At 38.0% G+C, this 18,893-nt stretch overlaps 1 protein-coding gene across 2 annotated transcripts in view; it reads left to right on the top strand.

Annotated features, from left to right (window-relative positions):
* GAS2 (growth arrest specific 2) overlaps window positions 1–18,893 on the top strand; it is a 149,467-nt gene extending 130,574 nt beyond the window's left edge. For both annotated transcript variants that reach the window (XM_036763326.1, XM_036763325.1), the window contains exon 8: window positions 17,675–18,893. In XM_036763326.1, the coding sequence (XP_036619221.1) occupies window positions 17,675–17,893 (219 nt within the window). In that variant the 3' untranslated portion in view covers window positions 17,894–18,893. The remainder of the gene's footprint in view (window positions 1–17,674) is intronic.

Consider the following 18,893-nt stretch of genomic DNA (forward strand, 5'->3'; position numbering starts at 1 on the left):
ATGATCAAGGCATCCCCACTCTCTTCAACACTGGACATCACTGATTCAAATGGTTGGAGCAACATATATGATACTAAAAAAAACAATTTAAGGAGCTATAATAGGTCAATGCTCCCTTCACGCTTTCCATGGGTCACATTCTTCAGCCTTCAAACCATCACATGGGGCATTTCCATCTCTTTATAAGCTGAACTCCTTCAACAGTCATCTTTTCTATCAATCTTTCTCAAAAAAGAATGCCACATCTCCCCTATCACTCAAACTCTCTTCATCCCTTTCCTTCATCTTTCCGATCTTATAGTCTTTGAGTATAGCTACAGTAGAACCTCATATGTTTATCTGCCTGTAAACTATCTTCATGCTTTTATAATTAGTATTTTAACTGTCTCTCATGTTTCCATGCCCCACATGCTTGCCCTGCCCATTGACTGGTTGGGGGACCAGGTGCCCACAAGTGGAACAACCACATCTAGTAGATCCTCTGAGTCTTAGTGTTAGAAAGGACCTTAAAGGTCACTTAGTCATTTACTTCCTTTTGTACTCCTTTCCAGCAGACACTGTGGGTGCCAAGGGAAGACACTTATCTGATTAACCCAATTAAGCTACAAATGAAAATTTTGTTTGTGAAAAATGATAGCAAAAGTATCTTGTTAACAGGGAAAAAAATCCTTTTGGTATTGTTTGTTTGGTTGGTTGTTTTATTTTCTACCTGGTGGTTTTATATAACTAACATTTTCCCCCATATATACTTTCTTTAATTGCAGCTCAGGGTGTTTGGGGGTGGGGCAGTGGCAAGAATTGCTGATTGTAGTACTTAGAAACTGTTGAATAGCCTTCCGTTTTATTTCCCAGCATAAGTATTTGTTGAAAACTTGCGCAAAAACAAAATTTTAAATGACCTTCTAGAGTTTTATGTGACCAATTCCGCAAGTGAAACTGATTTTGGACATCTTACCTGTTGTATTCTCGTTAGAGGTAAGACCAACATATTTGAAAGAAAGGCATGCCCTCTAGTGTCCATTATAGAGAATTCATATAAATTGTTAAGCTTTCATTTACAAAATCTTAGGGTTGAAAGGGACTACAAAAATGATTATGTCTGACTCATTCCTGAACAATAGTAATTCCCTTATAACACCCCCAACAAATGGTCATCCAGCCTCCATGTGAATACCTCTTTTGATGAGGAACCTCATTTCTCTCAAAACAATCCTTTCTACTTGTGGACAGCTGTAATTGTTAATAAGAATTTCACTTTTATCCATTCAAAACCTACCTCTCTTTGACTTCCCTTCATTGGTCCATGATTCTGCCCTCTGGGACCAAACAAAACAGAACTCCCTCTTCCCCATGACAGGGAACATTTGTTATGTTCCTTTTTTCATCAGGACAATTGACTGGGAGAGTGAAAGAAAATAAAAAACAAAATTAAAATATCTTAGGCAAAAGGAAGTTTGCATTGAGAAGAGAGTTTTAAAAATGTGTAGGAAAGGAAAATCACAAGAAAAAATCTGGATGCTCTGTTGGGACAAATAGCTTGCATATTTCTTCTTGCCTCTGCTCATTCTTACATAAATGAAGGAGGCGACTGAGCTATTCTAATAATGTGTTTGTTGCTTATTGCTTTTGTATGTGAGTATAAATTATGCATAAGACAAAACTAGAATTGGGGAATAGCTTGGTTCAGAGGCATAAGTTTAAATTCTAAGCCCTTAAGCAAAACTCTGCAAAGGGCTTTCCTTCCAGAATTTTCACCTGCATCCTCACTGTCCTCTTCCTTTTAGCTGCCTCTTCCAACCCTGATGGCATTGCCTGAACAATAAAAAAAAAAATATGGTAGAAGAGAAACATTTTCAAAAGACAAGACCAATTAAGTGGGGAATTATGTTATTGCATACTGTTCAATACGCCTGGTAAGACAGATTTGAACGGTATGATGGAGGGCCATAAATGCCAGTAACATTTAATGGCCAGTTCAATCAGCTCAGGAGATTTGACAGTTTGTTACCCCAAAATTATAGACAAAGAAGCATGATTTTTAGACTAATAAAAAATCTGGAAGGTCCATTGAATTCTTGTGGGGAAAGAAGCAGGGATAAAGGATGAGGGAGAAAAACCAAGTGGATCAGAAGCATTCTTCTGGGGGAAACAGGGAGTGGAAGAAAGAGCCAGGTATTGTCATAGTCTGATGAATAGATTCTATTCTCAGAGATGTTTCATAGAAACATTTAGTACGGAGGCCCCTGTCCTTAGCTCATTTAATTATTACACCATGTGCAGAGATGAAGGCCCATTCTGGATGAGCCTTTGAAAACCCCAAAGGCATTTTGTCCTCAGCACTCCAGTGTCACTAAGCAACCAAGGTTGGTTTGCTTTGTATTTGGAGTTTGGGGGTATCGTTAAAGGACCTTCCTCGTGAGAGCTGGATTAAATGGAACCCAAGGACATCATGGCAGTTTTCAAAGAGCATCTATTTCCAGAAACCTGAGCAGCCTCAGCCATTACACCAGGTCATAGTCAGAGTGCCGCTGCAGCAAGGCTTTGTTCGGGTTTGAATTGCAGCCTTAATTAAAATTTCTACAAGCACAATCTATAATTTCTCTTTTAATATTTTTTCCTTCCTTAGTGAAGGAAGTTCAGGGCCCATTACCTTGGATAAACCTATTATGTCTTTGTAAGGACATCATGGCAAGACCAACCTCCTTGGGTCTCAGAATAAGTACAATAGTTAGATCCCCACTATCATCCACAATCTATATTACAACCAATTTTTTTTAACATCACCTTATCATTCTTCACTTTGGCTTAAATTTCTGAAGGAGAGAAACCCTATGCCATTTCTTATATTATTTCTTTGTTTTGTCCCTACCTGTGTCTCCATGGGTGAAGAGTTCCTGTGGAAAAAAAAGCACCCTCCAGGGATACAGATAATTGTTGTGTTACTTATAGTCATGTTAGAGGCAGGATTTGAACCTAGGTCATCAAATTAGAATACAAATAAAATTTCATCAACTAGGCCCCAGAACGGTTCAGCATTAAGCAGCTGTCCTGAAACATCTACTTATGGGTCCCATTTCAGTCCTTGAGAACTACATAGAATTTGGAGTGGTGGTAGGGATGATGTTTTATTTAGGCTTTTCATTTTTACATCACTGTTACTTCTGGAAAGTAAAATAAATGCCTTTCCTCTCCTCCCTTCTCATTAGAGTCTATCTTTTTTAAACAAAGAAAAGTAATTAGCTAAGTATATATATAATATATACACACACACACACATATATATATACATACACAAAAATACCCATGTATATGCACATGCACACATAGGTATACATACACACATACACGCACATACATGTGTGCATACAGGTATATTGTGTCGCATGTACATACATATATGTATACATGTACGTGCATGCATACATATATAAATATATGCATATAAGTACATACATGTAATATGCATATATACATATACATAAATGTATGCATGCACATACACATGTGTGTATATGTGTGTATGTGTATATATATTTATATCTATCATCTATCTATCTATCTATCTATGTTTGTGTATGTGTGTGTAAAAGCTATGATGAGTGTACCTGACAGTGCAAACTACTTGGTGGATATTTCCTCTATAACTGCTTTCATGGTAACCCCTCAGTTGTTTGAAGACAGTCCCTCCTAAAGCTAGTTTCCTCTAGACTTAAATGTCTTCACTTCCACGTCCTGTTCCTCATGCAGTATGGTTACCAAGTCACCTAGCTTGCTTTCCTCTGGCTTCTTTCTGCTTTCTCAGAGTCCTTCTTAAAAACTAGCACACCAGAACTGTGACCTGTACTCCTCACGTTTCCCAACCACGGCTGTGCCCATCAGAATTAGCTAGTGCTTGACTTTTGTCTTTCATCACTAATTATCCAGAGAGAGCAGCGAGTTTTTATTTTTGAGTAGGAATAAATCATCGTGATCTGATGGGTGTTATCCCAGCCAGTTTTCATTTCATGATTATTGTACTATGACTCTTTGAGGGTAGGGACTGTTTTATTTTCATTTCCTAGAACAGTTTCCAGTACATGATAGGAGCCTAATAAATGTTGGTCAGTGTTGTGTATTCTAGTGGCAAGGTCACTGACTTTGGAGTCAGAGGCCCTAGTTCAAGTCACACCTTGTGATCCAGCTCAAGTCACCCAAGTTCCCTGCATTTCTTGGTGTGTACAGCAATGGGCTTTTTTCTGGTGACATTGTTGTTCAGTTGTATCGGTTGTGCCCGACACTTTGTGACCCCATTTCCTGTTTTCTAGGCAAAGATACTGGAGTGGTTTTCCATTTGCCTCTCCAGCTCATTTTACAGATGAGGAAGCTGAGGCAAACAGCGTTAAGTGACTTGCCCAAGGTCACGCAGTTAGTAAGTGTTTACCTGATTTGAATTTAGGTCTTCCTGACTCTGGGCCTGGTGCTCAAAGCACTGTGCCACCTAGCTGCCTAGGGTGGACTAGCTGGCTTTTAAAGTCCTTTCCAGTCTTCAAATTGATGATCATTTTAATAGTAGAAAGAGGGAGGACAATAAACTTCACCTCTCACTCGGCGCCTCCTATGCCAGGCACTGCACTAAGTGCTTTGGGAATTTTGTTTTCATTTGGTCCTCACAATAGTCCTAGGAGGTAGGTTCTGTTATTAACCTCATTTTACATTTAAGGAAACCAAGACAGACAGAAGTGAAGTGATTTGCCCAGAATCTCATAGCTAGTAAGTATCAGAGGCAGAATACAAGACTGCTGCTCTGTCTGCTGAACATCCAGCTACCAGGGAGGATAAAGATAAAGCCACCAACCAAGGAGGTAGCAGAAAAGATAAAGGATTAAATTATTAAATTATTCTTTATTATTCTTTATTATTATTATTCTATCATCTATTATTATTCTTTCTCTGGGTCTAGTTTGTTGGGAAGCATGCAAGAAAGTAAACCTGATACTGCAGAGGGTGGCCCAGGGTGCAGTGTCTTCTGGGAAGGAATCCAAATCTCCATGATTTTAAGAAGATAGAATAAATGTAAGAGGAAGATATGTATATCTAATATCTATGTCTGAACATGTATATGAGTATATATATATATATATATATACATTAAATAGTGAATACATGCAAACACATGCATATATAGATACATACGTGTGGACATATACACTCATACAAAATTTGAGAGAAAGGACATTAGCAGTTGGGAGGATAAGGAAAGAAAGGCTTCCTGTAGAAGATGGTGCCTGAAGGGCAGCTTCTATTTGAATAGTTCCAGCTATGAGGAACTCCCTAAGATTCTTGCTCCTCTCCACCCATAAGATTAGACACTAGACAATATTTACCAGACATTTATCAGAGCAATAGCATCTAATAGGTGCTTCCTTTGGTCCCTGTTGGAATAGACTAATTCCTCATGGTACTGGATAGTCTTCTTCCTCCTCTTGTTTTCTTGTATTCTGGCCAAGAGCCTAACATTTTATCTCCTCTCCTTCCCTTGATCCTCTGATTGTTTGGAAGTCAGGACCCAGCATTGTGAATTCCTGATCAGGTGAGATAATCACCATTTTACCTCCTCTTTTACATGGGCCCAGAGACTCCAGATGCTGAGCTTAAAACAACAACATCTGTGATCCTTGAGAAAGGCTGAGTGGGATTGACTTAAAGCCACCCACTTTAAGGAAATGCTTGGAGACTATGGTAAAACATGTGAGTGGTTTGGGGGTGGATTGGAACACTTCCCATCGATCTCAGCACATTTTCTGGCATCTTTCAGTCGGGCAGTTGCTCTAATGTCTCGCTAAAGGACATATGTGACCTAGCAAGTTCTGATTGGTCCCTTCCCCCCTGTGACTAAGGTGGTGTCAAAGATGATTGACCCTAGCATTAGGAGGACTATCTCCCCTCAGTAAGCTGTTTAGAAATATACAAGGGCATCATCCTTCTTTGCATCATTTTTGGACTCTGCCAGCTTTCTCTGCAAGTTTCCATGGAGAGAGCAGGGATTCCTCTCTCCCTTTTTCCTCTCCACTCTTCCCACTTTCCCATCACTCACCCATGTGAGCTTCAGTCCCTGGCTGAGTATAGACTCTGGCTCCATTGAGTGAGACATGTGCAACACAGCTTCCTGATAGGTGTTCCAATCCACTCCTACTACATAAGAATACATTTCTGGGAACTTTCAGTCTCATTATTATACAGTGTATTTGCACTGATAATTTTTTACAAATAATTTAATTAATTTCCCAGAGTAGCCAATGTTAGGAAAATGATGGAATGGGCTGATTCTTAAAGTAGGGAGTCTCTCAGAGCTGGAGTATTGAAGAGGAAGCTGCCCAGAAGATATCAATGTCTACAGGAAGCCTTTTCCAATCCTCCCAACTGCTGGTGTCCTTTTCCCCAAACTATCTTCTATTTAACTACTACATATATATATTTGCATTCATTCACTTTATTTTTTATATTGTATATACAATTTGCTTCCATTTGAATCCAAACTCCTCTCAAATAGGGATGGCTTCATTCTTTGTACTTAGCTCTCCAGAACTTAGCACTGTGCTTGGCATATAGTAGATACTCTCTACATACTTAATTGGTAGATTGATTGATGCTTGTGTGACCAGCACCAGGTCGCATAATCTCTCTAGGCTTAAGTTTCCTCATTTATAGAAGGAGAGAGTTGGACTTGGTGTCTTCTAAGCATAAATCTAAATATGATCTTGTGTGTATCTTATTGAAAGGCAGCATGGTGGAGTGGAAAGACTGCTTAATTAAGGTCCAAGAACCTGGCTTCTAATACCAATTCTTTGACTTACTACTTGTGTGGCCTTGGCCAAATCGCTTGGTGTCACTGAATTTCGGTTACCTCCCCTGAAAAGTGAGGACGTTGGCTTTTGACAATCTTCCTGTTCTGAGCTCGGGTATCTTCCACTTTGAACGATCTAAATAATTCTACCATGAAATAAACACAAACAATATTAGGTTGACACAAATGGCATTTCATTCAAGCTTTGGGTACCTACTGGGCTGCCAGCCCATGTTTTCTAAACAAAGGCAAAGAACTTTGTGGATTTGAAACCTATATCTAATTCTCAAACAATGCTTTCACTTTGGCTGTGCTCATCTTTAGAAAAGATTTCAATTAAACAATTTAGTTCAACAAACATTTATCAAGCACTTACTACATATAAGGAACTATAATAGGGGATTTAATGGTTAAAAAAATAGTTTCTGTCCTTCAGAACTTGCATCCCATTCCATGTACTAAAAGAAAAAAGAGTGATGCAAAAAAAAAACCCCAACCTTTAATTCATTTAATTTTAATAAAATCAACCAAAAATTGAGGGATATTGGAGAAAGAAAAAAAATTCTTTGCATTCATCTAAAAAACTGAAATGTTGTACCAGTCCCAAAAGTCTGAAGTCTAGTCCCAAAGGTTTGAAACCAACCCCTCAAGTACCTTTTCATTCACACTGAACCTTCACACTAGACAATCTATATATTTATGTGAATCTGCCACCTGGTGGCCTTTTGTACAATCTCGCCTCTCTCTGTTTTTCTTTCATTAGCAGGTATTAAAAATTGGAAATCAGCCTAGGCCTCTGTTAGTCATTTTAAAACAGATGTTAAATAATTTAGTGGTGGCATGTGGGGATGTGGATTTTATACTCCCCCTTGCTTTTTGGAATGTGTGGGAGCAGGGAGCTGACAGTCTTCTGCAGCAAGACTTACTAATGAACTACCATTTAAAGAGCTGGCAAAGATTTTGTTTCCTTTAGGTCATGTGGTACATCGTGCTTTGAAGGGTGTCAAGGTGCCATTACAAAATGAAATTGTCCTGCTTGCCTCTTTGAGGCTATGCTTTGGATAGAGTAATGTATTTTTAAAGGGGAAAGGAATGTTTGCCCTCAGTGGGTCTCAAAGTAAAATGCTCTTTTAATAACTTAACTTACCTCACCTATATTAAAGAAAAACCATTAAAAAGAATCTATTGTGAGTGAGAGCCAGAGTAACAGGGTACATCCAATTTTAACTTTTAGACCGGTAGAATGATTCAAGGGAATGTTTTTAGGACGAATGTTCAGAGCTATACTTACTGTGACCTTCTCTCTGTGTGGTCACTACGCTGGTTTGAGTCCGAGAATGTCTCTTTTCTTACATGTAAATGCAATTTCAAATTATAACACCACAAAGAACACTTACTTAAAATACATAATGTGGAATGATGTCAAACTCATCCAAAGGAGGTTCATCTTATTCACCGTGGAACCAAATTAAAAAGTGGTTTTCTTGCTTGGGGCCCCACAACTGATTCTAGAGCTGTTTAGACTCTTCAAAGATAAATTAATATTGCCGCATGTTCAGTGAGATTACTTGGGAAGAAAAAATAAATTATTTTCTAGTCAGCTGAACAGTCTCATACAATGAGACGAGCGCCGGGGTATAGAGGGGAAGGGAAGGGAATATGCATTTATTAGGCATCTACTATGTGCCAGGTACTGTGCTAAGTGCTTTTATAAATAGCATCTCATCTGATCCTCAACCCAAGATATAAGAACCATCATTATTCCCATTTTATACTTGAAATAGTTGAGACAAAAATAAGTTAAGTGACTTATTCAGGGTCCAACAGTTAGTAAGTGTCTGAGGCCAGATTTGAACTAAGGTCTTCCTGACTCCATACTCAGGTCTCGGTATCTACTATGCTACTTAGGTGTCCAAGAAGACTGCCCTATGAGGATTAGTTGAAAGAACTGGAGATGTTTAGACTTAAGAAAGGGAAAGTTAGGGAGATAGGAGAGCTGCTATAAGTATTTGAATGCCTTGTAGGTTGGAGTACCTCCCAGTCTTGCCAAACTAGGTTAAAATGTTAAACACTGGGAAATGCCCAACAGTATAAATAAAAATACAATACAACATAGGTAATATTAATTCATGGTTTTCTAAGTTAATGTGTCCATTTCTATTTTGAGTTTGATCCCACTGCATAGGATTAAAGCTGTTCTAACTGAACCAAGAAGCCAGAACCTGCAACAATGGGTAGATGCTTCATAGAGGAACAGTTAGACTTGAAGGAAAAGCTTCCTAATTATTACCATTGTCCAGAAGAAGGTGGGATTGTCATGGTAGGTGGTGGGTTCCCCCTTGATAGAGGTCATTGGGCAGAAGTTGCACAACTACTTGTGTGTAGTGTTAGATTCACATTGGTTCCTAAAGTGAGTGATACCACTCCCTGGGGGGGGCACTGGAATATCCAGAAGGGTGGTAGTAGCCTTGGGTGCAATTGTTGGGGGGCATTGAATAAAAATAAGGGGGCAGTGGAAGCATATGGAAAGAAGAGAACAGAATTTTGAAAAGCCATTTGTACATGTTTCATCTGTTGTGTAACAGAATTAAAGTGGTAGTGATTACAGCATTTTCCAAATAAACACACAAAATGCAAGTTATAACTACTCAGTGGTCAAGTTCACTGACAGATCTTAACAAGCAAGTGTTGGCAGGCAAGTGTGTAGCACATTGTTAGGAAGTCCAGCATGCATCAGCAGGAATATGTGTATACAATAACTTGTTTACAATACTATGCTATATGGTTATGTGATGCAATATTGCATCATTAAATTTCAATGCAGGAAAAACCCCACAAATTTATAATAAATTATTAAAATTTAAGATGCTTCTTTTTTTAAAAAAAATTTAAATGACACAAATTTCCAAAAAAAGTTAAAGGTTTAAGGAAAGTAGATTTCCAGGGAGATGCTGAGTAATTTTTTTTAAAAGGGGCAGTAGGCCAAATAAGTTTGGGAACCTCTGGAATTCCTGATCAGATAAAAGTTGGAACAAGTGGCTTCTGAGGCTTTTCATAATTCTTAGATTGTGGGACTTTTTGAATTCCACTCTCTGAGACCTAGATTCCTGAATGAAGAAGTTGAACCAAAGCAAACATTAAACCAATCAACAAATATTTATTAAGTTGTGTGCTAAGCACTGTGATGGGCACTTGGGACTATAGATATTACAAATGAAACAATCCCTACTCTTAAGGAGCTCATCCCTAAAGACATTTCCAAATTCAAAAACAAAACAAAACCTCTCCATCCCTGGGGTCTCTCATTCAAATGAATATAATAATGTAAGGAACCTCAGAAAGTTAAGAAGATCAAACAAAATTAGGAATTAGAAAGATAGGTATGATATCTGGAATGGAATGCATGTGATCCTGGATGTGAACTGGAGAAGGGAAGAGTTTATCTCCATCATTCCTTGCTTTATTTGTCGTCTATAGACTCTCATGAGAAAATACAAATCAGGAATCAATGTGATTACATTTAAAGAGAAACTGTCTCTTTATGTCAGGATGTCAGGAAGGCAAAGTTCTGCTCCTGATTCTACCACTTAAGTCCCTTAGGGAAGTCACATCTCCCTTCTCTGGGCTTCACTTTGCTTATCTGTGAAATGAGAGACTTAAACAAGATTTATCTCCAAAGTTCTTAAGCTTGAACATGCTATTGTTCCATGACTCTAAATACATGATCAAGCTGGAGAGAAATGCAGATAATATAAACATTTGAAGGGGACCTTTGTAAATAATCTAAGTTCAGTTATACTAGGCACTGGACATATTAACATGTGCACAAACAAGGATGAAAAGACCAAGAAATGGTTAACAGTCCAGTTTGTCCCCAATACAAAGTGTATAAAGAGGAAGTGTGTTAAATGACAATGGAAATATAGGCTGGTCAGGATTGTAGAAAACTTTAAATGATAGGCTGAAGTTGAATTATAATGAAATATCATGGGCAACCTCAGTCCTAGAGAAGTGATAATAGATCCAACCTCCTTATTTTCAGTAAAGAGGTGAGGGGCTGTGGATATAGAATGCTAAATACACTATCTAGCTCACTTACTGTACAGATTGGCTTTGCTTCGATGCTTTTCTTTGTTCCAAAGAAAGGTTCCATGGCTTACAGTCATGGAATGATGCTAAAGAGAAAAAAATGTGGTATAAAAACAAAAGTGACAATTAAAAAAAAAAAACAAAGGCCAAATGAATCATTTACATTTTATTACATAGCTAACAGGCAGCCACTGGAACCTTGTGAAGAGGAGAGTGAAATGGTTAGACTTTTGCAAGAGAGAATTTTAGTAATTGTAAAGAATGAATTAATGTCAGAGAGGTTAGTTAGGAGGCTAGTAAACAATCTGAGCGAGAAGGAATGAGAACAAGTTTGGGTTGGTGGCTATGTGAGGAGAAAGGTATTGAGAGAGAGGAAAGAGTTGAGAATGACTCTGAGATTTCAAGCCTGGGTGACTTAGAGGATACTGAAGCCACAGGGATAAATCAGGAAGCTGAGGGGAAAAAAGGGCATATGGAGGAACGGGAGAGGTGGTGATGATGACTTCAATTTTGGACAAATTCAGTTTGAGGTACCTATGGGACATACACATGGAAAATTTGACTGGGCAGTGGGAGATGTAGGGATGGAGCTCAGAAAAGAGTTTGGGGTGGGGGTGCAAATAGATTCATGAACCATTGGCATGTATTTGATAAATGAACCTATGAGAATGGATGTAATCACCAGGCACGATCTTGGGACTCTGCTTGAACTAGTACAAATGTGGAAACTTATAAATATCAGAAAGTCAAGAAAATGAGCCAGAAAAATAAAAAAAAAGCGTAAAGTAAACAAGAATATAGTGAAATAGGTGAAGACAACAGAAACAGAAGCAATCACTAGGAGAATAATAATAAAAGTCTCAGATCTCTTCAGAGCTTGACAGTTCACAGAGTACTTTGGGGGAGTCAGAGAAACTGGGTTAAAATCTCACCTGTGAAACTTGTTACCTGTGTGACCATGGTTAAGTCAATTAACCTCCTGGACCTCAGTTTCTTCATCTGTAAAATGAGTAGGTTGAACTCTATATGCTCCAAGGTCCATTACAATTGTAGATCTATGATTATTTAAGCCTGTAACATACATAGGGTTCTAAAAACATTGTATTCGGTGTCTAAAAATGTTGGTTACTTAGTGGGCAAATTCAGAGTATATATTAGGTAAATATATTTTACATTAGAAATTAAATCGTGTGAGAAGGAAATGAAGTGAAGAATGTAAAGGGACTTTGAAAGGAGTATTAAGAGCCTTAGAAATAGAGGGAAGATATTTCTGGGATGGGGTAGGTAAGTTCTTGTTACTAATGATATTAATGCTAAGGTTAAAAATTATATAGCATCTTTGAAAGGGGACAGCTTTAATTCCCAATTAATGGACAACTTTTTGGCTTCAAGTTTTTTGCTACAACAAAAAGTGCTGGTATAAATATTCTTACCCTTGGGCTTGACTTTTTAGGGGAATATGCCTAATGGCAGTATCATTGGATCAAAGTGCATGTGGAGTTTAGTGGTTTTGGGAAGCACAGTTCCAAATTTGTTTTCCAAAATGGTTGAACTGTCACAACTCTGCCAACAGTGCATTGGAGTGCCTTTCCTCTTATTATCCCATGTAACAATTGCTATTTTTCTCCTGATGTCATCTTTGCAATATTGGGAGTGTTAGGTGGACCTCCACTGCTGTTTTAATTTGCATTTCTCTAATAATTAGTGATTTAGAGCATTTTGACATATGGTTCTAAGACCTGGCCAATGTGTTGATTTGTTTTCATGGATTATGCATATTTATTACAAGGGAGAACTTCTATTCTGGGAAGACAATGGCAAGTTAGTGGGTGGTGAGAGCCGTGCAAAAAACAAGAAGAATCAATAATTTTTAAAAATACATAAGAAAAGAAAAAGAAATAAAGGATCATCGCCAAATAGAGAAATTTTGTTGCTACTTTATTAAATGTTATAAGTAAATATAACTACATATAATTATTTTATATATGGCACTATATCATGTAATATGTCATCTATATGTATAACTACGGTTATAGTTATATATGTATCATATATATGCAATGAATGATGTATCATTACAGGTATGATGTGTAAATATAAGCATCTTGTAAAAATAATCCACAAATAGCAGAAGCTTACAGTTTACAGTATAAGCCTGGTTTGTTTGTTTGTTTTTGCTTTCCCTTATGAAATGTTTATGCTTGTTGATCAAGTTCATAATTTAAAAAAAGTTTAAAAATATCTCCACAAAAGCCCAACTTACATTGATATCTTCTTGTGGTATGTAGATGACTCAGTGTTCTTAAGGGCTCTGCCTGTCAAGTTCATGCTCTGCTAGATCCTACCAAGCTGGAAAGAGTTCTTCTACAGACCCAGTGATACATTTAGTACCTATTGTCTAAGGTTGAATCTGACTCGGTTCAGAGAAGTTTATTGAAGTTCAATGTCCAACATATGATGATTTTTTTGTGGGGATGGGGGCTAGCTGTACCTCATAAAATTTGCACCAAAATATGGAGGGGTTGAGATTTGCATCAGGGTAACAGATTTGTATTTCTATAAAATCCCAGATATTTGGAAGTTTTTAAGAGGGCTAATGAGGATGTTTATCAAGTAAGAAGAGACAATTTTCCATAGAAATGAAAAGTTCTGTGTGTCTACATGTGTGTACAATGAATCCGTATATCCATCTTTTGTTGATGACCCTAATAGATTTTCCTTCTTAACCATATTGGCCAAGCTTATTTCAGATCATAGCCTCGAGCCCTTGGTTGTGGGTCAACTCCTTGGCTGTTCTACCTGATGTGTCTAGGTTTATTATGAGTCACTGTGGGTTATTTTATTTTCTGAGATAATGCATGGATTCTTCATTTGGAATTTTAAGACCTTCACAGTCTGCCTCCACCTTAGTATTGTAGACTTATTTCACATCACTCCTGTATATATACTTTACATTTAAATCAAACTGGCTTAGTTGCTCTTCCCTGAACATGACAGTCCATGCCCTGCTTCCATGTCTTTACACTGTCTGATATCAGACACTCGATAAGCCTTTATTAAGCACCTAAGCCAGGCACTGTGCTAAGTGCTGAAATATATCCCTTCCTCACCTCTATCTTTTAGAATCCTAGCTTCCTGGTCCAGGAGGGAGAATAAAAAAGGACATTGTGTGAAAGAGTTTGGCACTATCACATTCCAAGGATGGGAGCCAGAAGGAGGGAGTGAGTGCCTCTTCCTTTCATAGTCACCTCATCTTCTACTTCCTACTACTGACATTGCCAGGTAGTACCACCTGGAGGTTACTGGGAATACAAAGACAAAAACCAAAGCCCTTTCACCTCTCAAGGAACTTATATGCTATCACAATAACTAACATTTATATAGTATTTTAAGGTTTTCAAAGTATTTTCATGTATTTTCTCATTTAGAGCCCCACAACAACTTTTCAAAGTAAATACTTGCATCTTCAATTTATAGACAAGAAAATTGAGACTCACAGCAGTTAAGTGACTACTCTAAGTTCACACAGCTAGTTAACATGTAGGGAAGGATTTTAAACGCATATCTTCCTCACTTTTGGTACAGTGTTCTATCTCAGAGTGCAATACTGTCTCTCCCCCTTTTTTATTATGTAGCCATTGGTATCAAGCCAGATTTGTCTGGCTTTCAGGTGAAATGTTGAACACCTGCTTTCACATGATTCAATCTAGCATAGTACAGAATGCAAATAAACTCTACTGCCGGCAACCCCCAGTGTTGAACATATGCTCTGTTAGAAAAATGTTAGAAGAGGATAAAGAGATTGCATTGGCCTATAAATTAATTTAATACTCTTCCTCTAAAGAGCAGATGACTAAATTAAAAAAAATGTTTTCACTCAAGTTATGATAGCTTGTAAATCCAGCTAGTGATTAGGTTAGACAAGAAGGCATGGATAAACCCAAAAGATGTCCCAGTGGACTGAGATGATCTAAGTTTAGGTAAGTTTTGTTCTCCTCACAGGAGCACTGGAGGGAGGGAACAATGGAAGGAGCTTAACTGTGCTCCAAATGAAAATAGCTGGACAGTGGATTGGACTGTAGCTAGACCTGGGAGGGAAGGGAACTGACATAATATCAAAGTTTCTCCATGGTCAATTAAGTATGGAAAAGGACACATGGAAGTAATAGTTAACAATGGCAGTGTACTAGTGAAAAAACAGATTTGCCGCCTCTAGATAGAAATATCACTTCACAGCATTAGGTAAATACCTCTAGAATATTAGGGAGAGAAAAAAAATTCTCTTTCATCATTCAAATGTCAAATGTAGCAAGGGCAGAGGGTTCAAAGCTGGAAACAACCTGAAATGGTTAGTTCTTAATAAAAGGCTGTAATTCCCAAGGAAACATCTTAGGAGCATTGTCTAAGTTGGGGCAGGGGAAGAAGATGAATCCAAGCCGCTCCACCTGGAAAGTATTAAAAAAAGAAAAGAAACAAAGAAAGAAAAAAGAAAAAGAAAAAACATTTCCATAACTTTGATCATGTGAATATTAAATTATTGGCTCTGATTCTGTGGAGCTTAAAGTTGAACTTTGAGTCTAAAAACCATGTTTCCTTGTTCTTAGAAAGATTTTAGGAAAGTTGGTCACCTTGAAGGAAGAGAAAGAGTCAATGACAAAGCTCATATTTATTTTGCAGGTGCTTAAGGAGTCAATCAATGATTGACTTTTCCTCCCCAATTAAAGTCGGTTTTGCTTTCTGTGGGCAGCATAAACAGAGACTTCATAATTCAGTGCAGAATGGGTTGACACACTTTAGGTTTTTGAAGACAAATTAATACCTCCAGGGAGGAAAAAGAAAATAAGTGCATTTTTCATAACCTACCTTAAAATGTTAATACCTCTACTTAGTGCAATCCCCATGTTTCCCTGAGCCTCTTCCCTGCAATCTAGTTATCCCATAATTCAAAAGCCAGAGCCATAGCTTCCCCAGTGCACTGGTGACCTCTTAAGAGGTTTTGTTGTTGTTATTGTCAATTGATCATTTCCAGAGCTTATGAATTTTTCATTGTGTCCTATGTTAATGAGAGAGAAATGACTTTCCTTTCAGGTGGCAATTCTTCCCTTGAAGTCAAGTTACCAAAATGGATAGTCAGATATCTTAACTTACACTATAGTATTTTTGGGGAGGGGGAAGGAAGAGAAACAAATAAGTTACAAGGCAGTGATGCCAAGGAGGTTTAAAGTCATGGTATTCCTATCTTCTAAAATGCATTTCACAGTGGACAAAAAGATAGAAAATGACTTGCCTGATTATGCCCTAACTTCTCTATGATCAAACATTCTAATAAATCAAGAAATATAGCAGTGTTTATTAGTTGCCTATTATGTGCCTAGCCTGTGCTAGGCACAAAAATGAAAAAAAAAAAGTAATAAAAACCTTTCCAATTGGTGGGGGTTGGGGAAGGGAGGGCAAGAGGCTCATGGAGACTGTTGAGGGATCAAGCAAAGAGAGTCTCCAAAGGTCAAGGCTAGTGAGGATGGAGGGACAAATTACCTATTTTGCCACTACAGATACATAACTTGGGATATAAAATTTGGGGTATCTAATCCTCCTCTTTTAAATTGGGAGGAGATACAGACTGAGATGCAACTATAGAAAATTTTAGAAACCACAAAACTAAGGCTTTATAGAGGTTAAGTTGCCCAATGGGCAGGTAGGTGGCTCAGTGGATAGAGCCCCAGATCTGGAGTCAGGAAGACCCATCTTGAATTCAAATCCTCAGACACTTACCAGCCTTGTGACCCTGGTAAGTCACATAACTCTGTTTGCTTTAGTTTCCTCATTTGTAATATGGGGATCATAATAGCACCCATATGCCAGGGTTGTTGTGAAGACCAAATGAGATAATTGTAAAGTTCTTAGCACATAGTAAATGCCATAAAAATGTTAGCTTTCATTTTCAGCTGCTAGTACCTCCCTTGAAATTACTTTGTAAAACCTTTATATGTATTTCAAATCTACTTATCCAATTATATGTGGTTTCTCTCAGTAGAATGTAAGCTGTTTGAGGGCAGGGACTTTTTCTTTCTTGTCTTAGTAATGCCAGAAGCCACATGCTTGGTGAATGAGTGGAAGAGAACCCTTAATAGCCAGCCCATGGCAAGACTCCCTGATCTTTTCAGCCAGCAAATGTTTTACATGACTGAAATTTTCCCCTTTGTCTTTCCTCCATGTTCTCTTGTTAGGATTCACCTCACTGCCCTTCATGATAAACTCTATCTTATTCCACCAGAAATAGAATGCTAAATTCCTCAAGGGCCAAAGCTGTTTTGTTTACTTTGTTTTGGTTTTTGTTTGATTTTTTTAAGCAATGCTTCACATTTTCAGTCAACTCTTTCTGATCCCATTTGGGGTTTTCTTGGCAAAGATACTTGAATGGTTTTTCATTTCCTTCTACAGCTCATTTTACAGATGAGGAAACTGAGAAATGACATGCCCAGGGTCACACAGCTAGTAAGTGTCTGAGGTCAGATTGGAACTCAGGAAGATGAGTCTTTCTGACCCCAGGCCTGACACTCTGTGCACTGAATATAGCAAGTGCTTATTAAGCTCTTGGTGATTAATTTGAACAAGAGGATCTTTGGGAAGAATGGAAGGGGACTAAATCTGATTTCAGGGATGTAGATCTTCTGGACTCCAAGGCCAGGCCTCTATCATCCTTCCAGGCTTCAGAGGCTCCTTGAATAAAATATTTACATTTTTCTTGTTTTCCCATTTCAGATGCTGCACAACAAGCATGTCATGGTCCGTGTGGGAGGAGGATGGGAAACTTTTGCTGGCTATTTGCTGAAACACGACCCCTGCCGCATGCTCCAGATCTCCCGTGTGGATGGCAAGACCTCCCCCATCCAGAGCAAATCACCAACCCTTAAGGACATGAATCCAGACAATTACCTGGTGGTCTCCGCTCACTACAAGGCCAAGAAGGAGATTAAATGAACATAGCTGGTCATCACAAGGGGACTTTCACAGAGGCCCACACCACTTACTTCTCCAGTGTAGTCAGCGTAGTCCATGTGCCTTGAAAGGACTTCGGGAAATTGAACAAACCCAGACAGACAATGGCATTATGCTTGAAGGATCATTAAATTGTAGCACTATTTATTTCTAAAGCTTTTGTAGAAAATGACCTCTTAGGTAAAATGCTAATATCAAATATGCTAGCCAAGTTTTAGACAAATCATTACTCCTCAATATGTGAACATTATGTTTAGAATGTCTTAAAAGACCTGGTTCTAGGTAATTACAGAACCTTGTTAAGAGGAAAAAAAACAACAAAACAAAACAAAATTAAAAAAAAAAAGAACATATAGGGTTTAAGTACAAGTCAGTGGAATATATCTGCCCTGTTTCTGAGAGATGAGAATCCTAGACTTTTACACATCACAGGATTTCTGATCAAGCTTTAAAAAGAAAAAATTAGCGTGATTGTGTGTTACTAGACAATCAAACACCACCATCAATGAGCACGTTTTCCTGGAAGCCACTTCCCGTAAGTTTACATTCACTTAGACAATTGCCTTAAAGATCATCTCTTACTCAAATGACCAAATACTCTGGGGGGTCCTATTCAAAGTTACCAGTATGCCCTTTAGGGAAATGCTTGTGAATTGCCTCACAAAAGCACAGTTGTATTATCTACTAATTTAGTACAATCCACACAGATGATTTCCATGTTGATATTTTGACAATAAATTGTACAGTTGAGCCTTCTTTTGACTTCCATCTTATGTTAAAGTATTTTCTTGTCAAAGTGTGTTTCTGGGGTGAATCCCTCTTTGCTGTGCTGTAAGTGAAGTAAGTTCATTGTGGTCAACGATGGCATGGATTTATATATACCATTGTATGCTGGGGCAGAACTGGTTTTGCTAATAAAAACAGCAAAATAAGCATCCCCCATTGATCCTCAAAATTAAAGAAAAAAAGCTTTAAAGTTAAA

Source organism: Trichosurus vulpecula, chromosome 6, assembly GCF_011100635.1.
Source record: "Trichosurus vulpecula isolate mTriVul1 chromosome 6, mTriVul1.pri, whole genome shotgun sequence".
Lineage (NCBI taxonomy): Eukaryota > Metazoa > Chordata > Mammalia > Diprotodontia > Phalangeridae > Trichosurus > Trichosurus vulpecula.